General features: G+C 44.4%; 1 protein-coding gene and 1 non-coding gene across 3 annotated transcripts in view; one reads left to right on the forward strand and one right to left on the reverse strand.

Annotated features, from left to right (window-relative positions):
* The first annotated feature begins 1,945 nt into the window (after positions 1-1,945).
* Positions 1,946-2,051, forward strand: LOC129495339 (U6 spliceosomal RNA). The gene has a single exon (XR_008661498.1). It is a non-coding gene; the product is annotated as a U6 spliceosomal RNA (small nuclear RNA).
* A 1,534-nt stretch (positions 2,052-3,585) lies between these two features.
* Positions 3,586-26,974, reverse strand: part of PHF24 (PHD finger protein 24) — a 28,871-nt gene continuing 5,482 nt past the window's right edge. The window contains exons 2-8 of one of the 2 annotated variants that reach the window (XM_055301563.1): positions 15,496-15,877; positions 14,642-14,827; positions 10,963-11,041; positions 10,434-10,639; positions 9,943-10,103; positions 9,546-9,641; positions 3,586-9,223 (exon numbers count right to left, since the gene is read on the reverse strand). In XM_055301563.1, the coding sequence (XP_055157538.1) occupies positions 9,127-9,223; positions 9,546-9,641; positions 9,943-10,103; positions 10,434-10,639; positions 10,963-11,041; positions 14,642-14,827; positions 15,496-15,873 (1,203 nt within the window). In that variant the 5' untranslated portion in view covers positions 15,874-15,877 and the 3' untranslated portion in view covers positions 3,586-9,126. Of the gene's footprint in view, positions 9,224-9,545; positions 9,642-9,942; positions 10,104-10,433; positions 10,640-10,962; positions 11,042-14,641; positions 14,828-15,495; positions 15,878-26,974 lie in introns of those variants that run through there. The other variant, XM_055301564.1, reaches the window with a different exon arrangement.

Below are 26,974 nucleotides of genomic sequence, written 5' to 3' on the forward strand. Positions count from 1 at the left end.
TTTAGACAGGAGCACATGTTCCCTCCCAGACTGTGTATGGGAGGGGGAGCCCCCTATCTTGCACATATCCTGAAGTCTCCAGAGGAAGTGCTCCCCTCCAAGCCCATTCTTAGTTCTCTTACTTGTTGCCATGGCAGCAGTTGCCAGGGGCTCCCACGGTTGCTAAGATCTGGGTGTGGGAGGCTGCTAGGCCCTGTTGCCAGTGGAAACAGAGAAGAGGAGGGGAGACTACTCCCACAGCCACCAGCTCTCTGCAGTGACAGGACTGGTCCTTGGACCTCTCCTGTTCCCAAATTGTACCTATGACTTGTGTGTGGCAATACTATTGTTGGGGTGGGGGAAGCTTTGACAGGAAGTTCCAGCTAGAATACAGGGTTCCACCTTCTGAGGAGACACTATGGCTCAAGCTTGCCCATTACCATCTTTAAGGTTGGGAGGCCCTTAGAAATTACTACTTCATTCTGTCCCCCAACCCTTATACTTCTCCTGTAGCGATGTCTCTGCTTGAGTTCTCCGTGGCTGGTACTTATTACCTGATGTTTCCACCTAGTATAGGAATGTTACAGGGACCCTGAATGCAGACTGACTCCTTCCTGAGGAGTCACCTCGATACATACTTCATGCTGACACTTGGACCCAGAATTCGGTTCCACTCTGGGTACCAACTTTGACTTCAGTCTGAGACACTAACCTTGGCCTTAGTCCTAGACCAGACAGTTCCTCAAACCCAAACTCAGCCTTAGCCTAAGCCCTTCTAGACATGGATGAGCCCTAATATTACTTGAATTCAACTGAAGATTCAGTTCTGATCCTGTTTGCTGACTGGACACTGACCACAGTACTCCCTTGTACTCACCTTGTTCTAAACCTCCACTGGCCAGTACCCTAGGTGTTCAAAGGGGTTATTTCTTGCCTTGGAAGTGAGAAGATAGTGCTAGAAATGACCAGCAGAGGGCGTGCAACATCAGGTTCTAGAGGCAAGCTTTCCAGAGCTCATCTGGGAAGATACCAGGTGTATTGGGACCTTGGCTCTTTTCTCTTAGATCAGGACCTAGAGCCAGAGGCACAACAGTCAGTCTATGAGGTTGAACTAAAGACATTAAGTTTTCCAACCCAGTCATTCTACTGTTTTGTGGTCATGTGGGTCTGTACAATCTTGAATCTGCCTCTAGCTCAGCTGGGCTCAAGGCTGGGCAGGCACTAGAAGGTGCTTAACCATTTACAGGCATCACAGGTCTCAAGAGGACTGTATACCTGATAAGGCATCCCATTCCCAACTCAGCATTTGTGTCATATGCTTATACAGCTTCACTACCTTCCCTGGAATTCAGTTAACTTTTGGTCCTAGTGAGCAAAAATCTGCCTCTCCTCCACCTTTGGTCTTAACTTTGTCCTTGAGGTCACATTGGCCTCATCAGTCCCATCTGTCAGACATCAGTCATCTGCATACCTCAAGTCTGCTCCTCTCTAGAGTGAGACACTTCTCAGGCCTTCATGGGTTCCTCCTCTGCCTTTTTCCATTCTAGCCCCTAAGACCATGCTCCTTTGGCTGGATTTCAGTTCATGGTGCCTGGCTTTGATTAACTTTTTTTCAGGAGTGCTGGTGCAGTGTGCAAATGAGCCGGCCTGCCTCTCTCATCTGACTCTGAACTTCTTCCTACATAGCCTCATGTTACATCAGTTTTTTGGTAGCTACCTCATACTGTTTCTCCATATCAAATGAGACTATATACCCTCCTCTTCCTGAGCTGCTGGATCACATCTTCCCATTTGTACAACTGCCCAAATGTTACGATTTTGAAAGGAGTGTTCTCTTTATTTTAAAAACAAAGATACTTGAAATAAAACAAACGTTTTTGCAATACCTTCTGCATTTTAGAACAATCCTTGGGCTTGGAAATCTCTGCATTTGTATTTACTTAAAGGTGGGACAGGAGGGACTGAAGTGCTTGCTTTGCAGCACATATGCTAAAATTGGAACCATATAGAGAAGATTAGCATGGCCCCTGCACAAGGATGACATGCAAATTCATGAAGCATTCCATATTTTTGGTTTTGATGAATGTTAAAATGTAATAATGTAAAGTGAATGTATATATAAATAAATTAGTATATTACCAAAAAAAGCAAAGAGAGACTGAAGATCCCCAGCTGTCTCAACTGTGACTTCAGCACTGTGGACAGAGACCATTGGTGGTACCCCGGCTATGCCTGTGATTGTGGGTGGGTGGAAGATGATACACGCACAGCTTTTATTTTATTTTATTTTATTTTAAATTTTTTAAAATTTTTATTTATTTATGATAGTCACACACAGAGAGAGAGAGAGAGAGAGAGAGAGGCAGAGACATAGGCAGAGGGAGAAGCAGGCTCCATGCACCAGGAGCCCGACGTGGGATTCGATCCCGGGTCTTCAGGATCGCGCCCTGGGCCAAAGACAGGCGCCAAACTGCTGTGCCACCCAGGGATCCCACGCACAGCTTTTAGATATCTAGGGGCCAGAAATCCTTGCTGCTCACTTAGTGCCTTATAGTGTATAAAGCTCTTTCCTCTTACCAAACTCACTCTGTCCTCACCCAGCTACCAGCCCAGGACACAGGAGAGGAATGGTTTCCCTGACTTTTACAGAGAAGGAAACTGAGGTTCAGCAAGGTTAAGCTCCAAGCAACCCTTTGGATGAGGTGGGAAAGAGAAGATTATTCCATGTTTAGCAAATTTAGCCACTACTCTTTCCCCTTTAAGGAATGGCTTACTCTAGAGATAAGAGGAATGCATTTCAGGGGATCCCCGGGTGGCTCAGCAGTGTGGTGCCTGCCTTTGGCCCAGGGCACAATCTTGGAGTCCTGGGATCAAGTCCCGCATCGGGCTCCCTGCATGTAGCCTGCTTCTCCCTCTGCCTCTATGTCTATCATGAATAAATAAATAAATCTTAAAAAAAAAAAGAGGAATGCATTTCAGCTAAAGCAGGGCAGGATGAGTGGAAGTTTGTGTGGAACTGAGGCTCCAGCCAGCCCTGGGAACAAGTGGCAGCAGGAGGAACAGTCCTAAAAGGATCTAAAGTCCATCAGCGGATCCCTGGGTGGCGCAGCGGTTTGGCGCCTGCCTTTGGCCCAGGGCGCGATCCTGGAGACCCGGGATCGAATCCCATGTCGGGCTCCCGGTGCATGGAGCCTGCTTCTCCCTCTGCCTGTGTCTCTGCCTCTCTCTCTCTCACTGTGTGCCTATCTTAAATAAAATAAAAAAAATAAAGTCCATCAGGATTGCCAGACTGAGGATGGGGAAACCTTGCTTTTGGATTAGGGTCCAAAGAGGCCCAGCTCTTATGTCTCTTTTTCTGTCCTTATGCTTCACTGAGCTTGGAGAAGGGACCCTTACGATCTTAAGCTGCCTCTGAGCCTGATGAACCTCCATTTGAAAATTCCAGGGAAGAAAAGTATGGGAGCAGTGTGAGTGAATGGGTGAGTTGTGTAGGTTTTTTTTTTTTTTAATTTTTTTTTTTAATGATAGTCACACAGAGAGAGAGAGAGAGAAAGAGGCAGAGACATAGGCAGAGGGAGAAGCAGGCTCCATGCACCGGGAGCCCGACATGGGATTCGATCCCGGGTCTCCAGGATCGCGCCCTGGGCCAAAGGCAGGCGCCAAACCGCTGCGCCACCCAGGGATCCCGAGTTGTGTAGGTTGTAAGAAATCCTGTGACATGGCTACAGGACTAGTTGCTTATGTGCCTGTTCCCAGGGTGGAAAGAGGATATGCTAGACCACACAGTAGCTGTTTCCTTGAGATGTCCCTGACAGGCAGCACAATAAAGTGGTTAAGAACATGGGCACTGAAGGCAGTCTACCTGGTTCCCCTGCTTCCTATAGGACTGTGTAGCCTCGAGAAACTCTCAGCCTCTGTTCTTCACTTTTCTCATCTGTAATACAAACCTCAGGGTTGTTTTGAAGATGATTTTATATAAAGCATTTAGAACTGCCCAGTGCATAGTAAGTGCTCAAAAATATTAGCAATGATTTGTATTTGGGGCCCCTACAGTTTAGAGGTAAAAGTATATGCCTCTGATCCACACTCTAGAGATGCTTTCTTTGCCTATAGGTACTGGCTCTGTTATCAGGTAAAAGAAATGAGACTTCACAGTCCTCTGAAAGCTTCTCTCTCTTTTAAAAAAGATTTATTTATTCATGAGAGACAGAGGCAGAGGCATAGGCAGAGGCAGAAGTGGGCTCCCTGCAGGGAGCCCAATGTGGGACTTGATCCCTGAGGGATCCTGGACCCCAGGACCACGCCCTAAGCCAAAAGCAGACGCTCAGCCGCTGAGCCACCCAGGCGTCCTTGAAAGCTTCTCTTGACCTTAGTTTACCCAACTCTATCATATCACATTAAAACACTGCAAAAATGGGGAGAAAATCTTCTACCAAGAAGGACTCAGAAGACGAGGAGAAAACAGACAGCTAGCTTCCTTTGTCACCCAGCAGGAACTGGGAAGAGAAATGTGTCTAAAACTGGCCCTTGGTGGTAGTGGTGGAATACACTGCAGATAGGCTTGGAGGCCTTAACTATTCCTCAGTTTCTTAGAAAATTCTGGCTTCTCTTCTGTGCTTTCATTTTCCCTGTGTCCATGGTGGAGCCCCTGCCTCCTCCCAACCCATCACTTGATTCTTGGGAAGGTCAGCACCAGGAAAGCTCCAGAAAGAGAGCCATAGCATATTGTATTCTTCCTGGAGGCCACAGTAGCTCCTTAGACTCAGGAATTGGCTAATGATAGGGAAACAAGAAACTCAGCAGGTGCCTGAATAACAGGAAGCAGGAAGCCAAAATAGCATCACAATCTCTTTATTATGATTTCCACTGTGCCCAGCCTCTGGGAGCATCAGCTCCTTCAGGAGTGAGGGCTGAGCCATGGGGAGGAGCATGCAGCTGTACTGGTGGGAAGCCAGGGCTTGGGGATATTCCCCTCGGCTTACTGTCAAGTTACCTTCTGCAGAAAAGAACATAGGAAGGGTATAAGGGACCAGAGGGCATTGGATCCTCCAGTTATGTGTTCTCAGGAACCCCCTCACAAGCCTGTATTTGGCTAGAAGATAGATCACAGGCCATCTCTTAAAGGAGGGTAAACTTAAAGACCTTTGTTTCACATGGTTATGGAAAGGCCTTGCTGCTTATAACATGATGTTCTCACTTATGGTCATGCCAACCTGTGCTATACAAGCTGGAATGTGATTGGGCTTCTTAGTTACTGGCCCAGACCAGATGTGACACATTGTCCACAAATTGGGTCATCAGGACATGTGGCTCAGAGGAAAGGTTTTCCTTAGTGCTAGTTGGGTCTATTAGAAATTCTGTCACCTGTTTTTCTTTCAAGGTTGCCAAGAGCAGTGGCAGCAGGGGAAATGCCCAGTCCTACCACATTCCAGGACTGAGCTACAGGGAGTAGGCACAATATAGTATTTCCCATCCTCCATCCAGATCTGTTATCTAAGCTGCAGTCAGGGCCCCAGAAAAGGATCCTGGGCAAATTCAAATTAAGTGGTATAGGGAAAGAAGCAATTTTATTACTCTTAGATTGAGGAGTAAAAAGGGGTTATGGTTACAAATGCTGCCAGGACGTTATTCTTTCAGTGCCAAATATATACCTTCCTTATATCAAATTCTGCTAGTTTGAAAGGGTCATGCTTGTAGGATCACTAAGAGCCTGCTACCAGTCATGCCTGGAGGTTATTCTGGACTCTGAGGTGGTCATAACTAGCCTGAGGCCCTACCAGACAGCTTCTGCTGAGCTTCCCTCTTGCCTTTAGGGCTTCCTTGCACTGCTCTTACTGAAGTCATGAGACCGGCAATTGTTGAGGTTGTGCTTCGGACTAAGAGGCCTAGGCACAATCCTGGGCTTACTCTCCAGAGAGGTGCCTTCTTCCCAGGCAGTATGATTTTGTGCCTCCAATGTTAGTGATAGGAATGGGGGAACTGCTAGATCTGGCCACTCAAATAAGGTCAGGGTGACATCCCATAGGGAGCACCAGGGCCAAAAAGGCTTATCTGCCCTGTAGGCCCAGTCACTTGGGCTAGAGGTGAGAAGAGGCAATATGCTCATAGATTTGGCTATTCTCATAGGAAGAAAAGCACTTGAGAGTGGGTCAGTACCTAGAGGAGGGGTCTGCTCCATCTCTGGGATCCAAAGGGGACCATTGTTCAAAACCACAGAGCCTTCCTCTGTTGAGGAAGGCTGGTCTCAGGTGAGGAAGCCACAAATCAGATCTGGATGTTATATGGTATGGCCACAGCTTACTGCCTTACTTACCTTCTATCACTGCAGCTCCACTGTGTCATCCAGATGCCTCTGCCTTTAAATCTGAGCATAGGGAAGAGGAGTGTTGGGTAAAAAATAGGCTTAGGGCAAGGCGATGTCAGAGGAGCAACCCCTAACCTCTGTTGATAGTGGGTGGAGTGGGTGGTGTTTGTAAAAAGCACTGATCTCAATTTTGGGCAGCCAAGAAGAAATGACTAGAACATTTTCTCAAACCTTAAGAGTCAGACACTAATTTTTGTACTTGGCAGAATTTCAGATAGTCACAGTGATGGAAAGGTTTGATGCAAAGGAAAGGGAATGGGCTTCACTAAGTTTATAAAAGTTTGAACAGCTTCATATGTACTGCAGATGATCTCCATGGATTAGAACACTGCAAAGCAAAATCCCAGATGGGGATTGGGGTGGGGCTTCTACAACTCTGATCTGGTGGAGCAAGGGAATCTTTACATTGGTAAAAAGTTAATTGCCTAATGGGAGAAAAGGCTAGTTGCTTCTCCATGCTTTTCTGCTTCTTAGGACTTTGTGGACTGGGAATTCTATGCTGGGGTTCCCTGGGCCCTCTGCAGCATGCCCCTACCAAGGAAACTTGCTGTCTTGGAATAGGGAGAAGAATAGTCTCAATGAGCCTGGTCCTACTGTGGAAGGAATCCTGCTTTGCCAGGCCCTGAGATGCAGCCAGCCCGATCTGGCCATGCATGGTCTTTTACCACTCATCTACAGAAAGCTAAAAGCTGCAGCTCCAGAGAGGTAGGCATCACTTTGTCTGTGAAGGATCAGGGCACAGGAAGATATAGTTCACTCCCTATGACTGATGATGAGGCAGGAGAAAAAAGGTGTTCCGCTCTCAGAGCCCAGAGCTTGTCTCTACTCAAAATGCCCTGTGAGATCCAGCAGCCCAAGGCCATTGGCATACAAGGTGATTTACCAGAAGAATAAGCAAGAGCCCCTGTGCTGAATGTGCTTTAATCTTTTTCATTGCAAAACCCTAGGTCTGGCTGCTTCAGAGGCAGTCAGTCCTTGGACCCAAGAGTCATGTGCTTTCTCTCTCTCTCTCTTTTTTTTTTTTCCTTTCTGGCTAAACTGAACAATGGCCCCTCTTAATGATCAGTCTTGGGAGTATGGCTAAGCAGTATTTTTAAAAAGCTGTGGGTTTTAAAATGTTCAGGGCCATACCCATGAACCCAGATTCATTTTCTGTCTGCTTCATTTCAGTCCTGAATAAACCAACCCCCGAAGCTTCACAACCTGTTCTAGGTCAAGCAGTTTCTACAGAAGGTGACCATATAATGTTGTTACCATAACCTTGGTTGTAGCTCCCCACGTTCCTCTGAGCATCTCAACACTGAGCTGTATGCTACTTCTGTAAGCACACAATTTAATACAAGTGCCTTGAGCAATGGGGATATGTTAGTTTCAACATGATGGAGCCAATCCCCTCTCTAATATTCAGATTGGAAACAGAACCTGGACTCCAGGGCCAGAGCTGACCTACAACATGCAGTGACTTAAGAACTTAAGGGGGACAGCTGGGACTTAAGACCCAGGCTTGGTGGCGAAAGACATGTAGTGAGTAGCAGGGAGAAGCAGCAACTCAGGCCGTATCTCAGTGATGGGGAGGATGAACCTCCTGTGAGGTTTTGCTGGGACTTCTGCTGAAGAGCTGAGGAGGGAGGGTGGGAGAGAGAAGGGGAGAGAGAAGGAGAGAGAGAGAGAGAGAGAGAGAGAGAGCGCGCGCGAGCGCTGAGATGCAAATCCTCTTCTTGGCTCCAGCTTGTCAGTGGTGCTATGGAAGAGGCTGGCTCTTGTTCTCCATACAATGGCACACTCTTCTAGATCTACATTTGGGCTGAGGTGGAAAGATGGAATATCATGAGGCTTCTCCTCTCTTTTTCCATCCTAAACTGGTCTTCATTGGATATCAGGCTTCAGGTCTCTGTGACTTGGGTCAAGCATCTAATACAGAGGATTGTGACTCCTGCCATCATACTTGTTCCATTCAGGCCCATGGGCTCTGGGCCATGTGTTCCCATCTGTAAAACAGGGGCCAGGATGGCTCATCTTGGTTTTTTGACTCTTCTGCTAAAGACTTTTGGACTTGAAAGACTTGGTTGAGAGATTCCTAGAATTCTGGGTTCCTAGGAGGGGCTAGATGCCTTCTCTGTCACTAGGAATAAGGATTTAAATAAACAACGGGCTGAAGTGCAGTGGTGGTTTTCAAAAATTTTCCCAGTTCAACATACCTAAGGGACATAGCACATACCTACCAGGATAGTGGCTCACCACAGAAGGGATTTTCAATTGAGGAAGAGGGAGCCTATCAGCATCTCCAGGACAGCATGTGAGACTGATATGCCCTATTTAAAAATCACTTGGCCAGAGACTTGTCTTCTAGAAATCAGAACTGGCCAATAGGAGTGAATAGAGACCCCTCTCATCCATACCAGGAGCTTCACAAAGGAACTTTGATCCTTTTTCAATCAAGAAGAACCAGGTCTCTGAAGGCATGGACAGCTAGGCATGTGTGAATGTGCACACATATGTGTTCAGTGGCAGGTCCAGTCTTATGATGTGAGGGCAGAGGATGGGTCCAGGAGTGGATACCGCCACAGCTCCCAGGGCTTTTCCCTGCAGCAATGCATTTACTGCCTCTGTTGTGAGGGGAGCAGTGATTTCAGTTCCATAAAGCTTAATGGCAAACTGCGATGCTGGCAGTGCTCCATTCCCGTAAGTCTCAGTACCAGAGGATGGTGGGGGAAAGAGGGAAAGAGAAAAAGGAGAGGAGGGAGAAACATCACTGTCCCCGAACTGAGCTTCTCTGCTCCATGCTATCCTGGGGGTTTCAGATGAATTGCTGCACTGTTGGGGCGAGCAGCCAAGATGTAGACAACATTCTCCCGCAGGAAGGTAGGCCAGTCCACAAATCTGGAGTGGGAGCAAGGAATAGGTTTGTGAGGTTGGCTGCAGAGCCTGGGGGCTCATGAGACCTGATCCCAGTGGCACTATGGCTTAAGCTAGGCAAAGCTCAGAGAAGCCCTGGCTTTTGGCTATCATAGGTATGGCTGGCTGTGATTCCAAGCCTGACAGACCAGCCAGCTGACCCTATAGATTTGGGGTCAAATGTACATTCTTGGAGCCTGGTTTCTGGGATAGGCACCTGCTGTTTTGGGGTGGCAGTGGGTAATGCCCATTTACATGTGTTGAAGGGTCAGGAGTGCAGACAGCTCAGTGAGGGGATCCTACTCACCTGGACTCCTGCTCTGTGGGCAGCAGAGCCTTGTCCTGACTCTTGCTGCTACTGCTGGCTGGACTGCTGTCTGCTATGGGACCCACATGGCTGATGCTGTTTGGCACAAGGATATGTGGTTAAATGGAAAAGTGAAAGGTCTGGCCCCTCCCAAACTCTGGGGAACCCATAGCTTGGATATACATGTCCATGCTTTTCTAACATGGGCAACAGTTTGATGTAGAGGATGCCCTATGCCTTGGCCAATAAGAGTCAATGTCCTTTGGCTAATGCACAGGAAGATCCTCTCCTGTCTGTTGACAGAAGAAACAGAGAGGTACCTTTCATACCAAGGGTCATTGGCATGGAAAAAGGAGAAGGGCATGTGAATGGGGGAAGGGATTGGTAAGGAACAGACCTGACATTGCAGGAAGGAACCTCTGTAAGGCGTTTGCAGAACCAAGAGTGCTGGGCTCCACGGCACTCTGCCTCACTGATAGTGTTCCCACTGCCCCGGGCCAGGAAAGTGGTCCGGGCTCGTTCCCTCTCCTTGACTGTCAGAAGTCTTAACAGAGAGTTCTGGGGAAGAAGAGACAAGTTAAGATCTTGGAGGTGAAAATATTTTATAAAATGTCAAGCTATAGAGAATCCTATCTCCATTATGACCTCTGTAGCCTCCCTTTGAAGCCACCCAGGGCCTTTCTAGTAGCATTAACATTTGCAGTTGGGGCCAGTGCAAATCAATCTTCCTTGGGCAGTTTCCCCAGCTCAAGGATTGGGATCATCTGTCACTGGGTGGAACATGGTCCCTGCTAAGACAATAACTAGTGCTCCTCCAACCTGCCCGGCATGCTTCCTAGGTCTCTGTCACCTAGTATCCCATAGACATTCACCCCAGCTGGCCCTCACCTGGGGACGCAACTGCTGCAGAAGTAGGAGGGACTCATGGGACAAGAAGTCAGGCCACTCTATGTGTCCTCGATGTTCAGGGTCCAGGGCTGCAAACTGGCGGGCTGCCTGCTCTTCTTGCTCCTCGCTTAGAGCCCTGTCACTGTCCCCCCGCTTTGCTGCTTGGTGGCGGTAGCGCAGGAAGTCCTCCAGTGTCAGGGAGCAATCTGTGGGAGGCACCCCATATTAGCCACGCCCATCCTTTCCTCAGCATCTGGGGAACCTCCATTTACTTTCAAGGTACCCTCCAGAACCCCTATATGCACAGCTTTTGTGGAGTCTTTGTTTCCCATAGCCAGGATAATTCAGGCTGTGTGTGGGGGGAGAATAGGTGGGTGTGTGGGTGCCCCTTCTACCCAACAGTTTGGGAACAGGGACCTATTTACCCCTACTCTCCAAATTCCAGGATACTCCTTTTATGGTTCATCCTAGAAAGTATGGAGGAAAATGTGCCAGCCCCTCTCCATCTGGCAGCACTGTCCAGCCTTACCAGGAATAACTTTACACTGCTGAAAGGTCTCTGTGAGGCTGTACATCTCCTCCTCAGTTAGCAGCAAGTTGAGATTATCCTGAAAAAAGGTAAGATCTGAGTCAGTGGCCACATAGACGAGTAAGAAAGGCAGGCCTAGGATCAAGAAAGATGGAAACTGTATTTCAACTTGAAGGCAATTGTGAGATCATCTTATCCCAGCATCTAATCATAATCAAAGAGACTGAAACTCCAGAAAGGGGAAAGGATTTGCTCAAAGTTGCCCAGCTCTGAGCAGAATCTTCTCCAAAAGGCAGGTATCCTGATTCTAGACCTAAGTCACTTTTACTAAAACAGTAGTTTTAATATTATTCTCTGAGATACCCTAGGGATTCCTTGGAAGTGCCTTCGGAAGCTGCTGCAAGGGAAAAGGGGACTAAGAAATGGGCAGGGTTGTGAATCCCCAGCTCCACCAGCCACAGCTACTCCTTCTTTATCCATTTTATGAATTTGGCTTCTATGTTAGACTGCTCAAAGAGTATTTCAGGTAAAAAAGAAGTTTAATTCTAACTCTGCTCCCAGAGTAGGCTGGCATTACTTTAAATAACCCAGAATGGTTTTGAAAGAGGTGCCATCATAATGAAGTTCCTAAAACCAAATGAGTTTTTTGTGGTGCCACAGAGTTTTAATTCCAAAACGGCACTGATATGTTATTTTGTTAATACTAATTTATACAGTCTATAGTCTTTAAACTGTCAAAGATTCTTCTTACTAGGTTATTTTTCCCTCTTAAAATATCAGCAAAAGGGATGCCTGGGTGGCCCGGCAGTTGGGCATCTGCCTTCGGCTCAGGGCATGATCCTGGGATTTGGGATTGAGTCCTGCATTGGGCTCCCTGTGGGGAGCCTGCTTCTCCCTCTGCCTATGTGTCTGCCTCTCTCTCTCTGTCTCTCATGAAAAAATAAATAAGTCTTTAAAAAAAGTATCAGCAAAGAGAGGAACAGACATTTCATGAGTATTCATTTGTGGATTTCATAAAGAACTCAAACAATCCTTTCAGTAAACACTTACTGAGCACCTGATATATGCTGGGCATAGTGGGGTGTAACACTGTGAGATGCTAGTGGGGCTAGAGTGTAGGGGTGTTTGTGTGTGGAGGGAGAGTAGAGAGGAATGATGAAAGTTAAGGGAGAAATAGGCAGAAACCTGACTGTGAAGTGCCTCGAATACCCGTTATTGAGCTCTTCAATTGGGTTTTTTTCTGAATGCAAAGGGGAGTCACCAAAAAAAAATTTTTTTTAAGTAGGCTCCACACCCAGCATGGAGCCCAATGCAGAGCTTGAATTCACAACTCTGAGATGAGACCTGAGCTGAGATCAAGAGTCAGACACTGAACCAACTGAGCCACTCCGGGGCCCTGACTGAATGGTTTTTAAGAGCATAGTGCCATGGTCAGATCTTTGCTGTGTGGACAATGAATTAGAGGGGCAAAGTCTAGAGGCATGAGGACAGTTAGTTAGCTCTTGCTATAGTGCAGGTAAGAAAGAATGACCAGCTAACTTAAGACATGGGAATGGAAAAGAGATTTGATAGGTATTAGATAGAATCAATAGGACCTGTTGACTTACTGGATGTGAGGAGTGAAAGAGAGAAATGAGTTGGTATTGGTAACTGGGGATGTGGGGTAGTATTATTATTCAGAGAGGTTAAGAAATTTAGAACAGGTTTTGGGGAAAAGAGCAGTTCATTTTGGGGCATGTTGAGTGTGAAGTACCTGTGAAACATCAAAATGGATTTAAGTCCAAGAGACAAGAAACTTAGATCTGAATACACAGGTTTGAGAATCATAGCTGTGGCCACTGAAGTAGATGAAATAACCCAGGGAGACAGTGTGTGCAAGGAGCAAAGAACAGTGTTAACAACAGAACCCCAAGGAATATCAGCATTTATAACTCTGACAAGAAATTAACTAAGGGCACTCAGAAAGGATAGAGAAGAAGGGAGGAGGAGAATCAGTAGAGAGGTTACTGGAAGACGAGAAAAGAGAGCCGTACAAAGTCGAAGTTTACTGTTAACAGTGGTGATACAACAATGATGGGACTTTACCGATTTTCTATTTTGTCTAGTTTCCTTATTTTGCATAATAATTCTCATAAACACTTAAACCCTCCAAAAAAAGAGGAGGCAATAAGGAAGTGCTAAATATCCCATAGAAGTCAAATAAGAAGATGCCTGAGAAAAGGTCACTAGACTTGACAGGTCACTGGTGATTTTAGAAAGAACCAATGCAACAGAATGACAGGTACAGAAGCTGAATTATAGGTGGTTGAGGAGCCACAAAGACATGATGGAGTCTTTTCAAGAAGCCTGGCTATGAAGGGAAGGACAGAAAGGGGAAGAGCTCCGAAGAAACCTTTGTAAAAAGCCCAGGAGGGGACACCTGGGTTGCTCAGTGGTTAAGCATCTGCCTTCGGCTCAGGGTGTGATCCTGGAGTCCTGGGATCGAGTCCCACATTGGGCTCCCTGTATGTAGCCTGCTTCTCCCTCTGCCTGTGTCTCTGCCTCTCTCTGTCTGTGTGTCTCTCATGGATAAATAAATAAAATCTTAAAAAAAAAAGAAGTCCAGGAAGTAGTAGTAATGATGGTAGGACTCTGATAGAAAGCCAGGAAGAGAGCTATGTATTCTGAAGGGTTAGGAAGGAGATACCTTCAACAGGGTCCCGTGTCAGCGGAACACTGCAGGGCAGAGTTGCTGTGAGTGAAAAGGCTGGTGTTTGGAGGGTGGTGACTAGAGAAGATGGTGTGTAGAGCATCTACTGTGACATACTTGAGCTAGGGAAAAGGTGTGTAAGTAACAGCTGGAAATAATTATTCTGTAATTCATTTTATGGACAAGCCATAGATAAAGTGATATTTCTTAGAAAGTGGCATATCTTTACTTTTTTCTAAGCAGTAGGAAGAAGATGGGGGGGGGGGGTTCTGCTGAAATGCTCCTTACTCTGCTGAGATGCTCCTTACTCTGAAATCAGTGAATAATGAAGATATCTATATCTGCAAGATAACCAATAAAGCAAGATTTAAATTCTATTCAGATGTACTGAAAAATGGATGCAAATCTGGTTTTGTCTTTTTAAAAGTTGGAAAGTGGTAGGTCAAGTGATGATCTTAGGACTGAGAAGTATTCCTGTGTTAGAACCAATCCCTATTGGAAGCTGGTTAGGATGGTTTTTCAGATGAGTACAATGAATGACAACTATAGACTATTAGAGAAAGCACAACTCCAAACAGAATAACTTTTGAGTAATTAGGTCTTATCTTACCCATTGATTCCTCCAGCTCAGTAGTTCTCAATTGGGGATGCATTTTCTCCCCTAGGACTCACTGGGTAATACCTGGAGACAATTTTTGTTGTCACAACTTGGGGGTGGGTGCTACTGACATCTAATGGGAGTAGAGGCCAGGGATGCTGCTAAACATACTACATTCCACACATCTCCCACAACAAAAAACTGTGTCCAAAATGTCATAATACTGAGGTAGAAAAAGCCTGTCCAAGCTTGAGGATCCTTGTATCTACTATTACTATTGGAAAACTCTTTTAGGTCACTGCCTAGAAACCAGGATTCTAAGACTGGGTCTCCAAAAAAGTGCCAAGTTTCCTGCAGTGTGGCAGCCCACTGTCCCTGCAGTCCAGGCTCACACAGTAGTGGCAGCTCCAGCCGGTTTCTGTGTGGGCTGTCTCGGTCACCTCTGCTGCACTATCTCCTTGGATGTAGCCCATGCGGCGCAGGCAGCCATCATGGAAAACCCTGGTGCAGATCCTACACGGGAAGAGGCTCTCAGCTGTCCAGACCTCACAGACATCACACATCTCATCGTTGACAACCTGGAGAAAGGAATAAATAGGGAGTGTATTCATTCCAGCATAGGCAGCAAGATCCTATGGCCACCAAACACAGAGCTATCCACGTGAGGCTCAATATCCCTGGAGCAGCCCAGAGGAACAATTCCAACTGAAGCTAATGTTAAGGGGATAGAGCTTTCTCTCTAGAAAACAAGAACCAGCAAACTCTTCCATCTTCTCAGGCCTCTGTGACCATGTTTCTGAAAGGGATGCTACAAACATTTTTAGAAAAAATAATCTGTTCTGAAAGACTGTCCCAGACACTGCAGGACACTTAGCATCCCTGATTTTCTTGGCACTAAAAACCAGTAGCAACTCCCATGATTATGACCTTCTTGAATCCCCACAAATTTCCAAATGCCCCCCACAGGAATACTACTAACCCTTAGTGAGAAGGAGGGCAGAAGATCTGCCATGGTGTCATTCCTTATTACCCACTGTCTCAAGTCTTTCACTAAGACCAATCCAGGATGTAACATTTTTATTCTTGTAGAAGAAATTCAAAGATTGTTCTGGACTCCACTGCACCTTTCTGGAGTTCTTTTCGAATCTCAGGTTAATTATACCCAGGGCTCCCTGTCCTGCTCCCTGATTCTCAGACTTCTTAAGATTCTTAAGACTTGAGGACTGCTCCCTAACTAGATACTCACAAGTTCTCTAGGCTCCAAGCAGATATCAGGAGGCTTGTCATCATCCAGCTTTCGGGTGGGGCGGATGAAGGCAGGGGGTGTGAAACGATTAGTCCTGTCAAACTCCTCTGGCTCCACTCCACGCCCATCTCGGAGCCTCTCCCAGGCTGCGCGGTTGACACTGCTCTCTTCTTGGAGCACTGGGGTACTTGCCTCTGCTTCTTTCTCCTCCTGTACCTCTTGGACAGAGCCCTCTACAGTGCCACGGCGGGACCCTGGAAGCTCACCAGTGCGTCGGATAGAAGGCCTGTCCCGTAGCCCATCTTTGAAGGCAGACACAGCCAGGCTCACCTTCTGCACCTGTTCCACTGTCTGCCTCTTGGACATCAACACCCCCATGGCTCTGTGGACAAAAAACAGGGGCTCAGACTCAGCCCATGGATGACCATGTCAGGCCAGTCAGTTTCAACCATTCATCTGAGTGGTAAGTGCTATTAAATAGTTTTTCTCTCTTCTGGAATTCAGTGGCATGGCGGGGTGAAGACAGCACTTGTTAAGGAGTCAGAAGACCCTGGTTTTTTTTTCTGACTGGCTCTGTGATTTTGGTTTTCCCATTTGTAAAATGAGGGCTATCTGCCCAATGTACTTCACGGGGCTATCATGAGGATGACATTAGAAAATGGGCTTATTAAGGGCTTAGTAGACTGGAAAGTATTCTAAAAATGTGAAATGGTATCTTTTTTTGTTGCTGTCCTGAAGCCAATTAGGTCCAGGGGTTCCAGGCCTCTGATGAGATAGTTGGAGACTTCAGAGCCTAAATCTCTCCTCTGCCCCAAGAGATTACCCAAAGCTTAAAACAAGACTGCAGCAATACATTTCAGACTTCTAATTAAAGAAAAACTCCTCCAGTAAGTGCTGTGCACAGTGTATCCAGGGATACTCCATATCAAATGCTCACTTTTCAGAGTAAATTCACTCGTATTTTTAGGGGACTTCTGAATTAGACAGGCAACTCTACCACATATCCATATGGTCAAGGTCACAAACACTCCTTTGCCCCTTCTAATTAGTAGCTATGCTTCTTTGTGAGTCTTTCACAGACAACCTGCCCATTACAAGTGCTAAAGTGCTTCTTGGACATTTAAGGCTTTGCTAATGTTACTCCATTTTCTCTTTTGATTTTCTGAACTGTTCAATAAAACCTTTACAGGTTGAGATGTAACATTATCCCTGCTCTTCCTCTACAGTACCAGTGTACAGCACCAGAAAATGAGGGTATGACATGGCACATTGCAAAGCTGGTTTGCTGTTCCCTAGTCTGAAGGGTCTTCGCAGAATTCAGCTGGGGGATGCTTGCTCCAAGTAAAGTGAAACAGGGTTCATTTTAGCCTTGCTTTCAAACCATTATAATCAAGGCTTATTGAAAAATACTATGTGGAAGGCACTAACTACTCATTATAGGAAACAAAAGACAAGAAAACAGTCTCACCACTTAAGCTACTTAATATCAGAACTCAAAGAAGAATGAAGTACTGGAAATGCCTAAAGGACTGAGAGTCAAAGAGGACCTTAAAGAGTAAGTAGGAAGTTGCTCTCTGTTCATTTGGATGAAAAGGTGGCAGAGGGTAGGAGGAAAGGTTAGGGCCAATTAGAAGGCTACTATAATAGTCTAAGCAAGATGTAAAGGTTTATTATTATTATTATTATTATTATTATTATTTTCGATTTGAGAGAGAGAGAGAGAGAGAACGAACACAAGCAAAGAGAGGGAGAGTGAGAGGGAGAAGCAGACTCCCCTCTGAGCAGAGAGCCTGACCTGGGGCTCAATCCCAAGACGCTGAGATCTCCCAGTACCCTGAGATCATGACCTGAGCCAAAGGCAGTTGCTTAACTAACTGAGTCACCCAGGTCACCCTGGTGTCTCAAGATGTAGAAGGTTTAAACTGAAATGATGGCAGCAGGAATAATGGTGGCTGAGTCTATTTGATATCACGGAAATAGAGAAATTTAGGAATAAAATGATAACTGACTGGATAAAGGGTAAAAGGAGAGGGGGCAGTTTTATATTTATTTCCCAGCTTTATTAAGATATAATTGACATAGGGACGCCTGGGTGGCTCAGTGGTTGAGCGTCTGCCTTCGGCTCAGGGCATGATCCCGGTTTGGGATCAGGTCCTGCATTGGGCTCCTTGAGAGAAGCCTATTTCTCCCTTCTCCCTCTGTGTCTATCTCTCTGCTTCTCTCTGTGTGTCTGTCATGAATAAGTTAATAAAATCTTAAAAAGATAAATTGACATATAATACAAGTTTAAGGTGTATAATGATAAGATTTGATACACTTACATATTGCAAAATGCTTACCATAATAAGGCTAGTTAGCATATCCTTTATGCCACATAATTACCATTTTGTTGTTGTTTTTGTTATGGTAAGAACATTAAAGCTCTACTCTCAAGTGTCTTTCAAGTATACAATAGAATATTACTAATTATGGTCACCTTGCTGTACCTGAGATCCCTGGAACTTATCTTATACCTGAATGTCTTTACCTTTTGACCAATGTATTCCCGTTTCCTCCTCTCCTCAGGCTTTGGCAACCATAATTCTACTCTCTTTTTCTGAGTCCAGTGTTTTTAGATTCCATGTCTAAGTGAAGTCATATAGTACTTTATTCAGCCTTTCTCTGCCTGACTATTGAGAGGGCAGTTTTATTTTTTAAATTTTTTTAATTTTTATTTTTTAAAGAGATCTTATTTATTTACTCATGATAGACAGAGAGAGAGAGAGAGAGAGAGAGAGAGAGAGAGAGAGAGAGAGGCAGGCAGGCAGAGGGAGAAGCAGGCTCCATACCGGGAGCCCGACATGGGACTTGATCCCAGGACTCCAGGATCACACCCTGAGCCGAAGGCAAGCGCTAAACCGCTGAGCCACCCAGGGATCCCCCGAGAGGGCAGTTTTAAATCAATTAACAAGTGACGCCTGGTGGCTCAGCAGTTAGGCGCCTGCCTTTGGCTCAGGTCGTGATCCTAGGATCCAGGATCGAGTCCCGCATCAGGTTCCCTGAGAGGGGCCTGCTTCTCCCTCTGCCTATGTCTCTGCCTCTCTCTCTCAGTCTGTGTCTCTCATGAATGAATAAATCTTTAAAAAAAAATAACTAACTAGTAGAATTTAAGAAACAAAAACAATCATAGGGGGAATAAAAGAGGCAAACCAAGAAACAAACTCTTAACTATAGAGAACAAACTGATGGTTACCAGAGGGGAGGTAGGTGGGGCAATGGGTCAAACAGGTGATGGAGATTAGAGAAGGCACTTAGGAAGCGCACCAGGTCACCAGGTGATATATGGAACTGTTGAACCACTACACTGTACACCTAAAGCTATGTTAACTAACTGTATGTTAACTAACTGGAATTTAAACAAACACTTAAAAAAAAAAACTACCTAGCAGAATGCTATTGCCATTTACAGAAATTGGGAAATAAAACTGGATTTTCTACCTGTTGAATTAAAGATGTCTGGGGCATTCAGGTGTTATGTTATCCCCTGCTTAAAATTTTGAAATGGGGGCACCTGGGTGGCTCAGTTGGTTAAGTGGATGCCTTAGACTCAGGTCATGATCCCAGGATCCTGGGATGGAGCCCCCATTGGGTTCCCTGCTCAGTGGGGAGTCTGCTTCTCCCTCTCCCTCTGCCCCTCCTCCCCCTGTTCTCTCAAGTAAATAAATAAAATCTTAAAACAAAACAAAACAAAAAGGATAAAGTCCTCCAAATTGTACTTTTATTTTTTTTTTTTAAACTGTTGCCTGTGAGGCCCTGCTTGGTCTGGTTTCCTTTCTTTGTTCTATGTCCTAACCATACTGGCTTTCTTTCAATCTTTCTTTGCCATGATTCCTGTATTTTTGGGACCCTAGAACATTCCTTCCCTCCATTAGTGCCTATTTATTTGTCAGAGCTCACATATCATGTCCTCATGGAAGTTCAGATTAGAGTACTCACAGCACTATGATCTTCACTAGAGCACTTATCTTTGTCATTACATATTCAGTAGGACGCTTATCTGATCACTGTCAGTTTCCTCTATTAGATTGTTTTTACCCTGATTAGTACCTGTCTCCACTGCCTAGCAATGTGTATAGAAAAGAATAACAATAAACATTTCCCGGGGTGTCTGGCTGGCACAGTCAGAAGAACACAAGACTCTTGGTCTTACAGTCATGAATTTGAGTCCTACACTGGGTGTAGAAATTACTAAAAACATTAAACTTAAAAAGATAAACATTTCCTAATTAATTGTGGAGAAACTTTTTTGATATTTTAAATAGTCTTTTTTAAGATTTTATTTATTTATGATAGAGAGACGAGGCAGAGACACAAGCAGAGGGAGAAACAGGCTCCATGCAGGGAGCCCAATGTGGGACTTGATCCTGGGACCCCAGGATCATGCCCTGGACCGAAGAAGGCAGGCGCTAAACCACTGAGCCACCCAGTAGTCACCAAATAAAGTCTTAATATACATAATATCTGATGACAACTGTATCTTCTTTCCAGAAACAAGTATCACATGCATCATAGTGGTGCAAATTTCCACCCTGCCTGGAACTGCCTTGCCATCAATTGATACCAAAGAAACATAATCCATATTTTTTAATTTATAAACTGATAAGAAAGGAAGTATCCCCTCTCCCTATTTGTAAAGTATGTTTTTAAAATTAAAGTACACGACTAAGGAATTTTTTTTTTTAAAGATTTTCAGTAAACTCTACACCCAATGTGGGGCTCAAACCCATACCTCAAGATCAAGAGTTGCAAATTCCACTGAGTCAGCCAGGTGCCCCAGGAACATTTACTTTGAATAAGTAACTATCTTTTATACAGGACAGTGGCAAAGAAGACTGAGGAAAAATTTATTAATTAAATTCAGGAAACTGTGTTCATCTTAAGGTGTTCATGCCCCGGGGACAGTTTTTTAAAGGAGATTTATGTAAGAGAGAGAAAGAGAATGAATGTGAGTGAACAAGTGTGAGCATGGGGGTGGCAGAGGGCGGGGGTGAGAGAGAATCTCAAGCAGACTCCCTGCTGAGCATGGAGACTGACCGGTGGGGGGTTTGATCTCATGACCCTGAGATCATGATCTGAGCTGAAATCAAGAGCTGACTTAACCAACTGAGCCACTGAGGCACCCCCCAGTGGACAATTAATAAATTGTGATTAAAAAAATCCTTTTTTGGGGGAGCTTAGATGGCTCAGTTGGTTAGGTGGCTGACTCTTGCACCCCGATGTTTATAGCAGCCATGACCACAATAGCCAAAATATGGAAAGAGCCCAGATATTCATCAACAGGTGAATGGATAAAGGAGATAAAGAAGATGTAGAATATATATACAATGGATTATTACTCAGCCATCAAAAGAATGAAATCTTGTCATTTGCAATGACATGGATAGAACTACAGGGTATTATGCTAAGTGAAATAAGTCAGAGAAAGACAAATACCGCATGATTTCACTCATATGTGGAATTTAAGAAACAACAGATGAACATAGGGAGAGGGAAGGAAAAATAAAATCAGATGAAAACAGAGGAGGAGGCAAACCTTAAGAGACTTATAACTGTAGGAAACAAACAGGGTTGATGAAAGGAGGTGGGTGGGATAATGGGGTAACTGGGTGATGGGCATTAAGGAGGGTGGTTAATGTAATGAGCATTGGTTTTACATGCAACTGCTGAGTCACTAAATTCTACCCCTGAAACTAATAGTATACTGTATGTTAACTAAATTGAATTTAAATAAAAAAAAAATAAAAAGAGGAGTGAGGCACACAGGTGGCTCAGTGGTTGAGCATCTGCCTTAGGCTCAGCTCTTAGGCTCAGGTCGTGGTCCCTGGGTCCTGGGATCAAGCCTGGAGAGTAGAGATTCGGGCTCCCTGCTCAGTGGGGAGTCTGTTTCTCCCTTTCCCACTGCTGCTCTGCTTGCTCTGTCTCTGTCAAATAAATAAAGTCTTTAAATAAATAAATAAATAAATAAATAAATAAATAAATAAATAAATAAATAAAAATAAATAAATAAAGTCTTTTAAAAAATAAATTAAAAAGAATTTCATGTGATCTAATGAGGATATCCAGCTTGATGGGGGTGGGCTTAAGAGTAGAGAGGAGAGTATGGTGTATATTAGAGTTTTTGCTGAAGCTGTGGATCCAGAGGATTTTTAAAAATATTTTTTTTTTATTTATTTGAGAGAGAGAGAGAATGAGCAGGGGGTGGTGTGAGGAGAGGCAGAGGGAGGAGAAGCAGACTCTCTCCTGAGCAGGAAGTCCAATGCGGGGCTCGATCCCAGGACCCCAAGCTCAAGACCTGAGCTGAAGGTAGACACTGAACTGACTCAACCACCCAGGCACCCCAAAGGATCCAAAGGATTCCTGAAAAGGTTGGGTCTATAGTCTCCAGAAACTGCCCACATGCCTCAAGACACCAGCTGTGCTCTATGATTAGAGGGGAAAGCAAGTCTCCCACTTAAAACAAGAGGAACAGGCATAACAATACCACACCAAGAGGGAGAATGTAAAACTGACACACACTGCGGACCTTCATGATCAATTATTATTTCCAAGGCTACAAGATTTCCTCAGAAAACTTTCATGGTATGTTTTTCAAAATTTTTGACTAACTCATAGTAAGAAATACAGTTTATGATGTGACCCTGTATACACATAGTTATAAACATGTTCATAGATCTAGAACTGAACCCAAAGTTTTGTGAACCAATCCTACTTTTACTACATGTGATGCTCCCTGATATTTTCTACTCTATCCTATTTCATTAAAACAATCCTGATAGTGATGCCCTCAAATAATTTCATGACTTCCCAATGTGTCTGGACCTGCAATTTGAAAAATATAGCCTTAATAATTTTACATTTTTGATTAGAGAACTACACTTTTTGTGTTTTTTTAAAAGATTTATTTATTTATTATTTATGGGAGAGGGAGAGAAAGAAGCAGGCTCCATGCCGAGAGCCCGACACGGACTCGATCCCGGGACTTGATCCCGGGACTTCAGGATCACGCCCTGGGCCAAAGGCAGGCGCCAAACCGCCGAGCCACCCAGCGATCCCCCACCTTTTGTGTTTTGATTTAAGGATGGTTACTACTAAGAGGCAAGGACAACATTGTGGAGTATAAGGTAAGCTTTCCCCTTGACTACTGTGGTGCAAGAATAGAATTCTCGGGCAGCCCCGGTGGCACAGCGGTTCAGCCCTGCCTGCAGCCCAGGGCGTGATCCTGGAGACACGAGATCGAGTCCCATGACAGGTTCCCTGCATGGAGCCTGCTTCTCCCTCTGCGTCTTGCTCGCTCTGTGTCTCTCATGAATAAATAAAATAAAATCTTTAAAAAAAAGAACAGAATTCTCAGGCTTAAGAGTTTGTGGTTCTAAAAGAGGAGAGGAGAGGTGGGGGGATGGGTGAAATAGGTAATGGAGATTAAGGAGTGAACTTGTGATGAGCACTAGGTTATATATGGAAGTGTTGAATCACTATATTGTACACCTGAAACTAATAAAACACGTTAACTATATTGGAGTTAAACTTTAATAAAAAGAGAGCCTCAGCGGTTTGGCGCTTGCCTTTGGCCCAGGGCACGATCCTGGAGTCCCTGGAGTCCCGGGATCGAGTCCCGCGTCGGGCTCCTGGCATGGAGCCTGCTTCTCCCACCTCCTGTGTCTCTGCCTCTCTCTCTCTATGTCTATCATAAATAATAAATAAATAAATATTTAAAAAGAGAGCCTACAGTTCTAACAGAGATGGACAGCTATTAATGTACCTTTGAAGAAGACCCTACTCTATATGAGAGGCTGATCCTCTTTGACCTGTGCACAAATGTAAAAGATTATTGTAGCAATTTGTTTACAATGATAAAAAGGTGGAAAAAACGTCAATAGAATTATTAAATACCCTGTGAAATACTCATACCATAAAGAGAGAAAAAAATGATTTAATCCAATAGGATTGCAAAGATCATAGCAATGATCCTCATTAGTTTGATCCTGCAAGTGGAGGATATATATCTGAATTCCATGAGGAAAGGAGACATAGTGGATTGAAAAAGCATATAAGTTATAATACATATTTTATCTGTAAAGCAAATAAAGTAATTTTTTTTTTTTTTTTTTTTTTTTTTTTTAGCACAGACTCAAAACAGCAGAGCTTGACAGTGTCCTCTTGGCTGCTGGGGAGATACAAAAGTACTAGCTTTCTAAATAGTCTGGGGCAGCCCCTTCCCAGAAGCTGTGTTATAAGTTTTAGGGAGTAGTTGTAAGACATTTAAGTTAATCAGCAAGAAAGTATGGGTTGAAAGAAAAAGTTATGAAATGCTTATTTGGAGACTGAGAGTAACCATACAAAATTCACTTTTTCAAGAATGGGTTCATTGAAGGAAAATCAATGGTATGCATTTAGTTCTTATTGGCTTTTTTTCAGATAACATAATAAAAGTTCTCAACAAAGGCCAAAGAGGAAGGTTACTCTGTAAGTGAACTGAGTCATTAATAGTTTATCAGCAAATTAACCACAGGCATCTCCCAATACATTGTAGTCCTGCTGCAACCCATTATTATCTGTAAGGAGAACAAGAATCACTATTAAGCTATCTTAGTTGTTAATGATGTCATTGCAGTGGTTTGGGGAGTTGATCTTTAAAGGAATTTCAATGAAGATGACATCCACCAGCAAAACAAACAAACATAAAAACAAATTAAAAACCACTTTCCATTCCTGACCACAGGATCCTGGAGTACTGCTACTGCTTTTTCCTAAGATGATTCAGTTTTCTTGGCCACTTTATGCTTATAAGGGCAGAAAATGTAGAGCAGAATCATCGAAAAGAAACCATCAAAATACAAACAAGACCCCAAGTCATTGTGAATCGACATAGCTTTGATTTTGAGAGTAAATTGTGAGAACACAATAGCAGTAGGCTTCAAAGAATGAGGTTAAAACTCTTAGTGCTTAATGGAGAGGATCAAACCTGTATGACACCTTGATTAAAAGCAAGTGTGCTGAAATAGCCATGATGTGCACCTGGGTGTTTGAGAAATTACAAAATCAGTTCTAATTTCTGGAGAAACAAGTGGTAGTGATTAGTGATGGGTAAATCAAATGCCTGGTGAGAAAAACCTGGCCTTTCCTGTGCTGAGGAAGCCCTGAGTGAGTTAAAAAGAAATCAAGTTGTAAAGATCCCAATAAATGATCACTAATGATTACTTCTTTGGCTGGTGGGTAGAATTGGGTTTTCTGTCGTCCTAACAGGCTGAAAAGAAGGATAAAAAGACTTTGTCTCAAGGATGATTTGATTGCCAGAGAATTTGTGGTATCTAAGAAAGGCTTTGAAAAAACCTTGGCGGGGGGGTGGGGGGGGTGGGCAGGAGCAGGTGGTGATGAATAACAGAGGGACAAGAAGGTAGAACAGGCTGTTTGGCTATATGATCTTGGAGGAAATGAAAACAAGATAAAACCAAAATCTTTCTTTGGGTAAGAGAAGTCTGTCTAGATGTATTTGTCAGGCAGTAAGATATATGTGGGCAGCTTGGAGTATGTATTTGCAAGACACACCCATTCTCTAGAGCACATGCTTAGAACACAGAATATTTATAAGGGCAGAGTGGTGGGAGTAAGAGGGGGAAGGGTTGCTCCCTAATAGGAGCTGGTAGAAAAATAAGGAAGGGGAAGGCAGCTAGGGAACCTCTTCCCTAGCTCTCTATAAAGATTTGTACTTGAGAGGCACCTGGCTGGCTCTGTTGCTGGAGCATGTGAATCTTGATCTTGGGATTGTGAGTTTGAGCTCCATCTGGAGTGTAGAGAGTACTTAAAAATAAGATCTTTTTAAAAGATTTTATTTATTCATGAGAGACAGAGTGAGAGAGAGAGAGAGGCAGAGACACAGGCAGAGGGGAGAAACAGGCTCCATGCAGGGAGCCCGACGTGGGACTCGATCCCTGGTCTCCAGGATCACGCCCTAGGCTGAAGGCGGCGCTAAACTGCTGAGCCACCCAGGCTGCCCTAAATATAAAATCTTAAAAAATGTGTAACTGTGAGAAGCCTGGGGAGCAGCCCTGCTAACAAGGCAGGAGTCTCCTTGTTTGGCATGCTAAATGTAAAGTACATTTACTTTACTTGCATTCATCTGATTCTTTTTTTTTTTTTAAGATTTTATTATTCATGAGAGAGACGCAGATACATAGGCGGGGGGAGAAGCAGGCTCCTTGCAAGAACTCGATCCCAGGACCAGGATCATGCCCTGAGCCAAAGGCAGACGCCCAACCACAGAGCCACTCAGGCGTCCCGATCTGACTCTTTTTTAAAACATTTTATTAAGGGGATCCCTGGATGGCTCGGCGGTTTGGCGCCTGTCTTCGGCCCAGGGTCAAAGTGGAGTGGTCCTGGAGTCCTGGGATCGGGTCCCACGTCGGGCTCCCTGCGTGGAGCCTGCTTCTCTCTCTGCCTGTGTCTCTGCTTCTCTCTCTGTGTGTCTTTCATGAATGAATAAATAAAATCTTAAAAAAAAAACATTTTATTTTGTATCCTGAAATTTACTGAATTCATTTATCAGTTCTAGTTGTTTTGGAGGAATTTCAGGGTTTTCTATATATAGTATCAGGTCGTCTGCAAATAGTAAAAGTTTTACTACTTCTTTACCAATATGGATGAATTTTATTTCTTTCACCTGATTCTTCGTATAGGACTGGCAACTGTTTGAAAAAGAACATCTAAAAGTGATTGTCTGGAGGTTATGAAGGCTTTCCTAGGTGGGAACAAGGCAAAGAAAAAAACCTTTGAGTAGAGGCACAAGGGCTGAGCAGTTAGAAAAAGGAATCTCAGATCTTCAGTGATATGAAGAGAGAGAAAAATTTAGATGATTCCCACTGTCTTCCACAGAGCATGGGTTCTGAAAATCTTTGTTGAGGGCAGCCCCGGTAGCACCGCCTGCAGCCTGGGGTGTGATCCTGGAGACCCAGGATGGAGTCCCACATCAGGCTCCCTGCATGGAGCCTGCTTCTCCCTCCGCCTGTGTCTCTGCCTCTCTCTTCTCTCTCTCTGAATGAATGAATAAATAAATCTTAAAAAAAAATAAAAATCTTTGTTGAATGAATGTTGTAGAGATGACTGGACAACATAAAAAGTTTGAGATCATGGTATCAGTACCCTTTCTCTTCCTCAAAGTTGGCCAGAGAGACCAATGAAAGTAAATCTTCAGAGCTCACTTCTAAAACCTACGAAGTCACCAGCTCATTTCATCACATCTACTCTGCTTCCCTAAAGGTGGACCCTGAATGGTAGTTTGGAGCTAGCAGGGATGAGAACAGGTAATCATGGTAGTTATAGGTGATTTCTTTGACCACAGGGGAGAGCTACAGAATTTTGGAATTTAGCTAGTTTGTAAAAACACAGTAAGAGATAATATTACCAAGGTCAATGGTCCCCTGCATTTATGCTGTATCCTGTGGCA

The sequence above is a fragment of the Nyctereutes procyonoides genome, unplaced genomic scaffold (assembly GCF_905146905.1).
Source record: "Nyctereutes procyonoides isolate TBG_1078 unplaced genomic scaffold, NYPRO_anot_genome, whole genome shotgun sequence".
NCBI classification, from domain to species: Eukaryota; Metazoa; Chordata; class Mammalia; order Carnivora; family Canidae; genus Nyctereutes; species Nyctereutes procyonoides.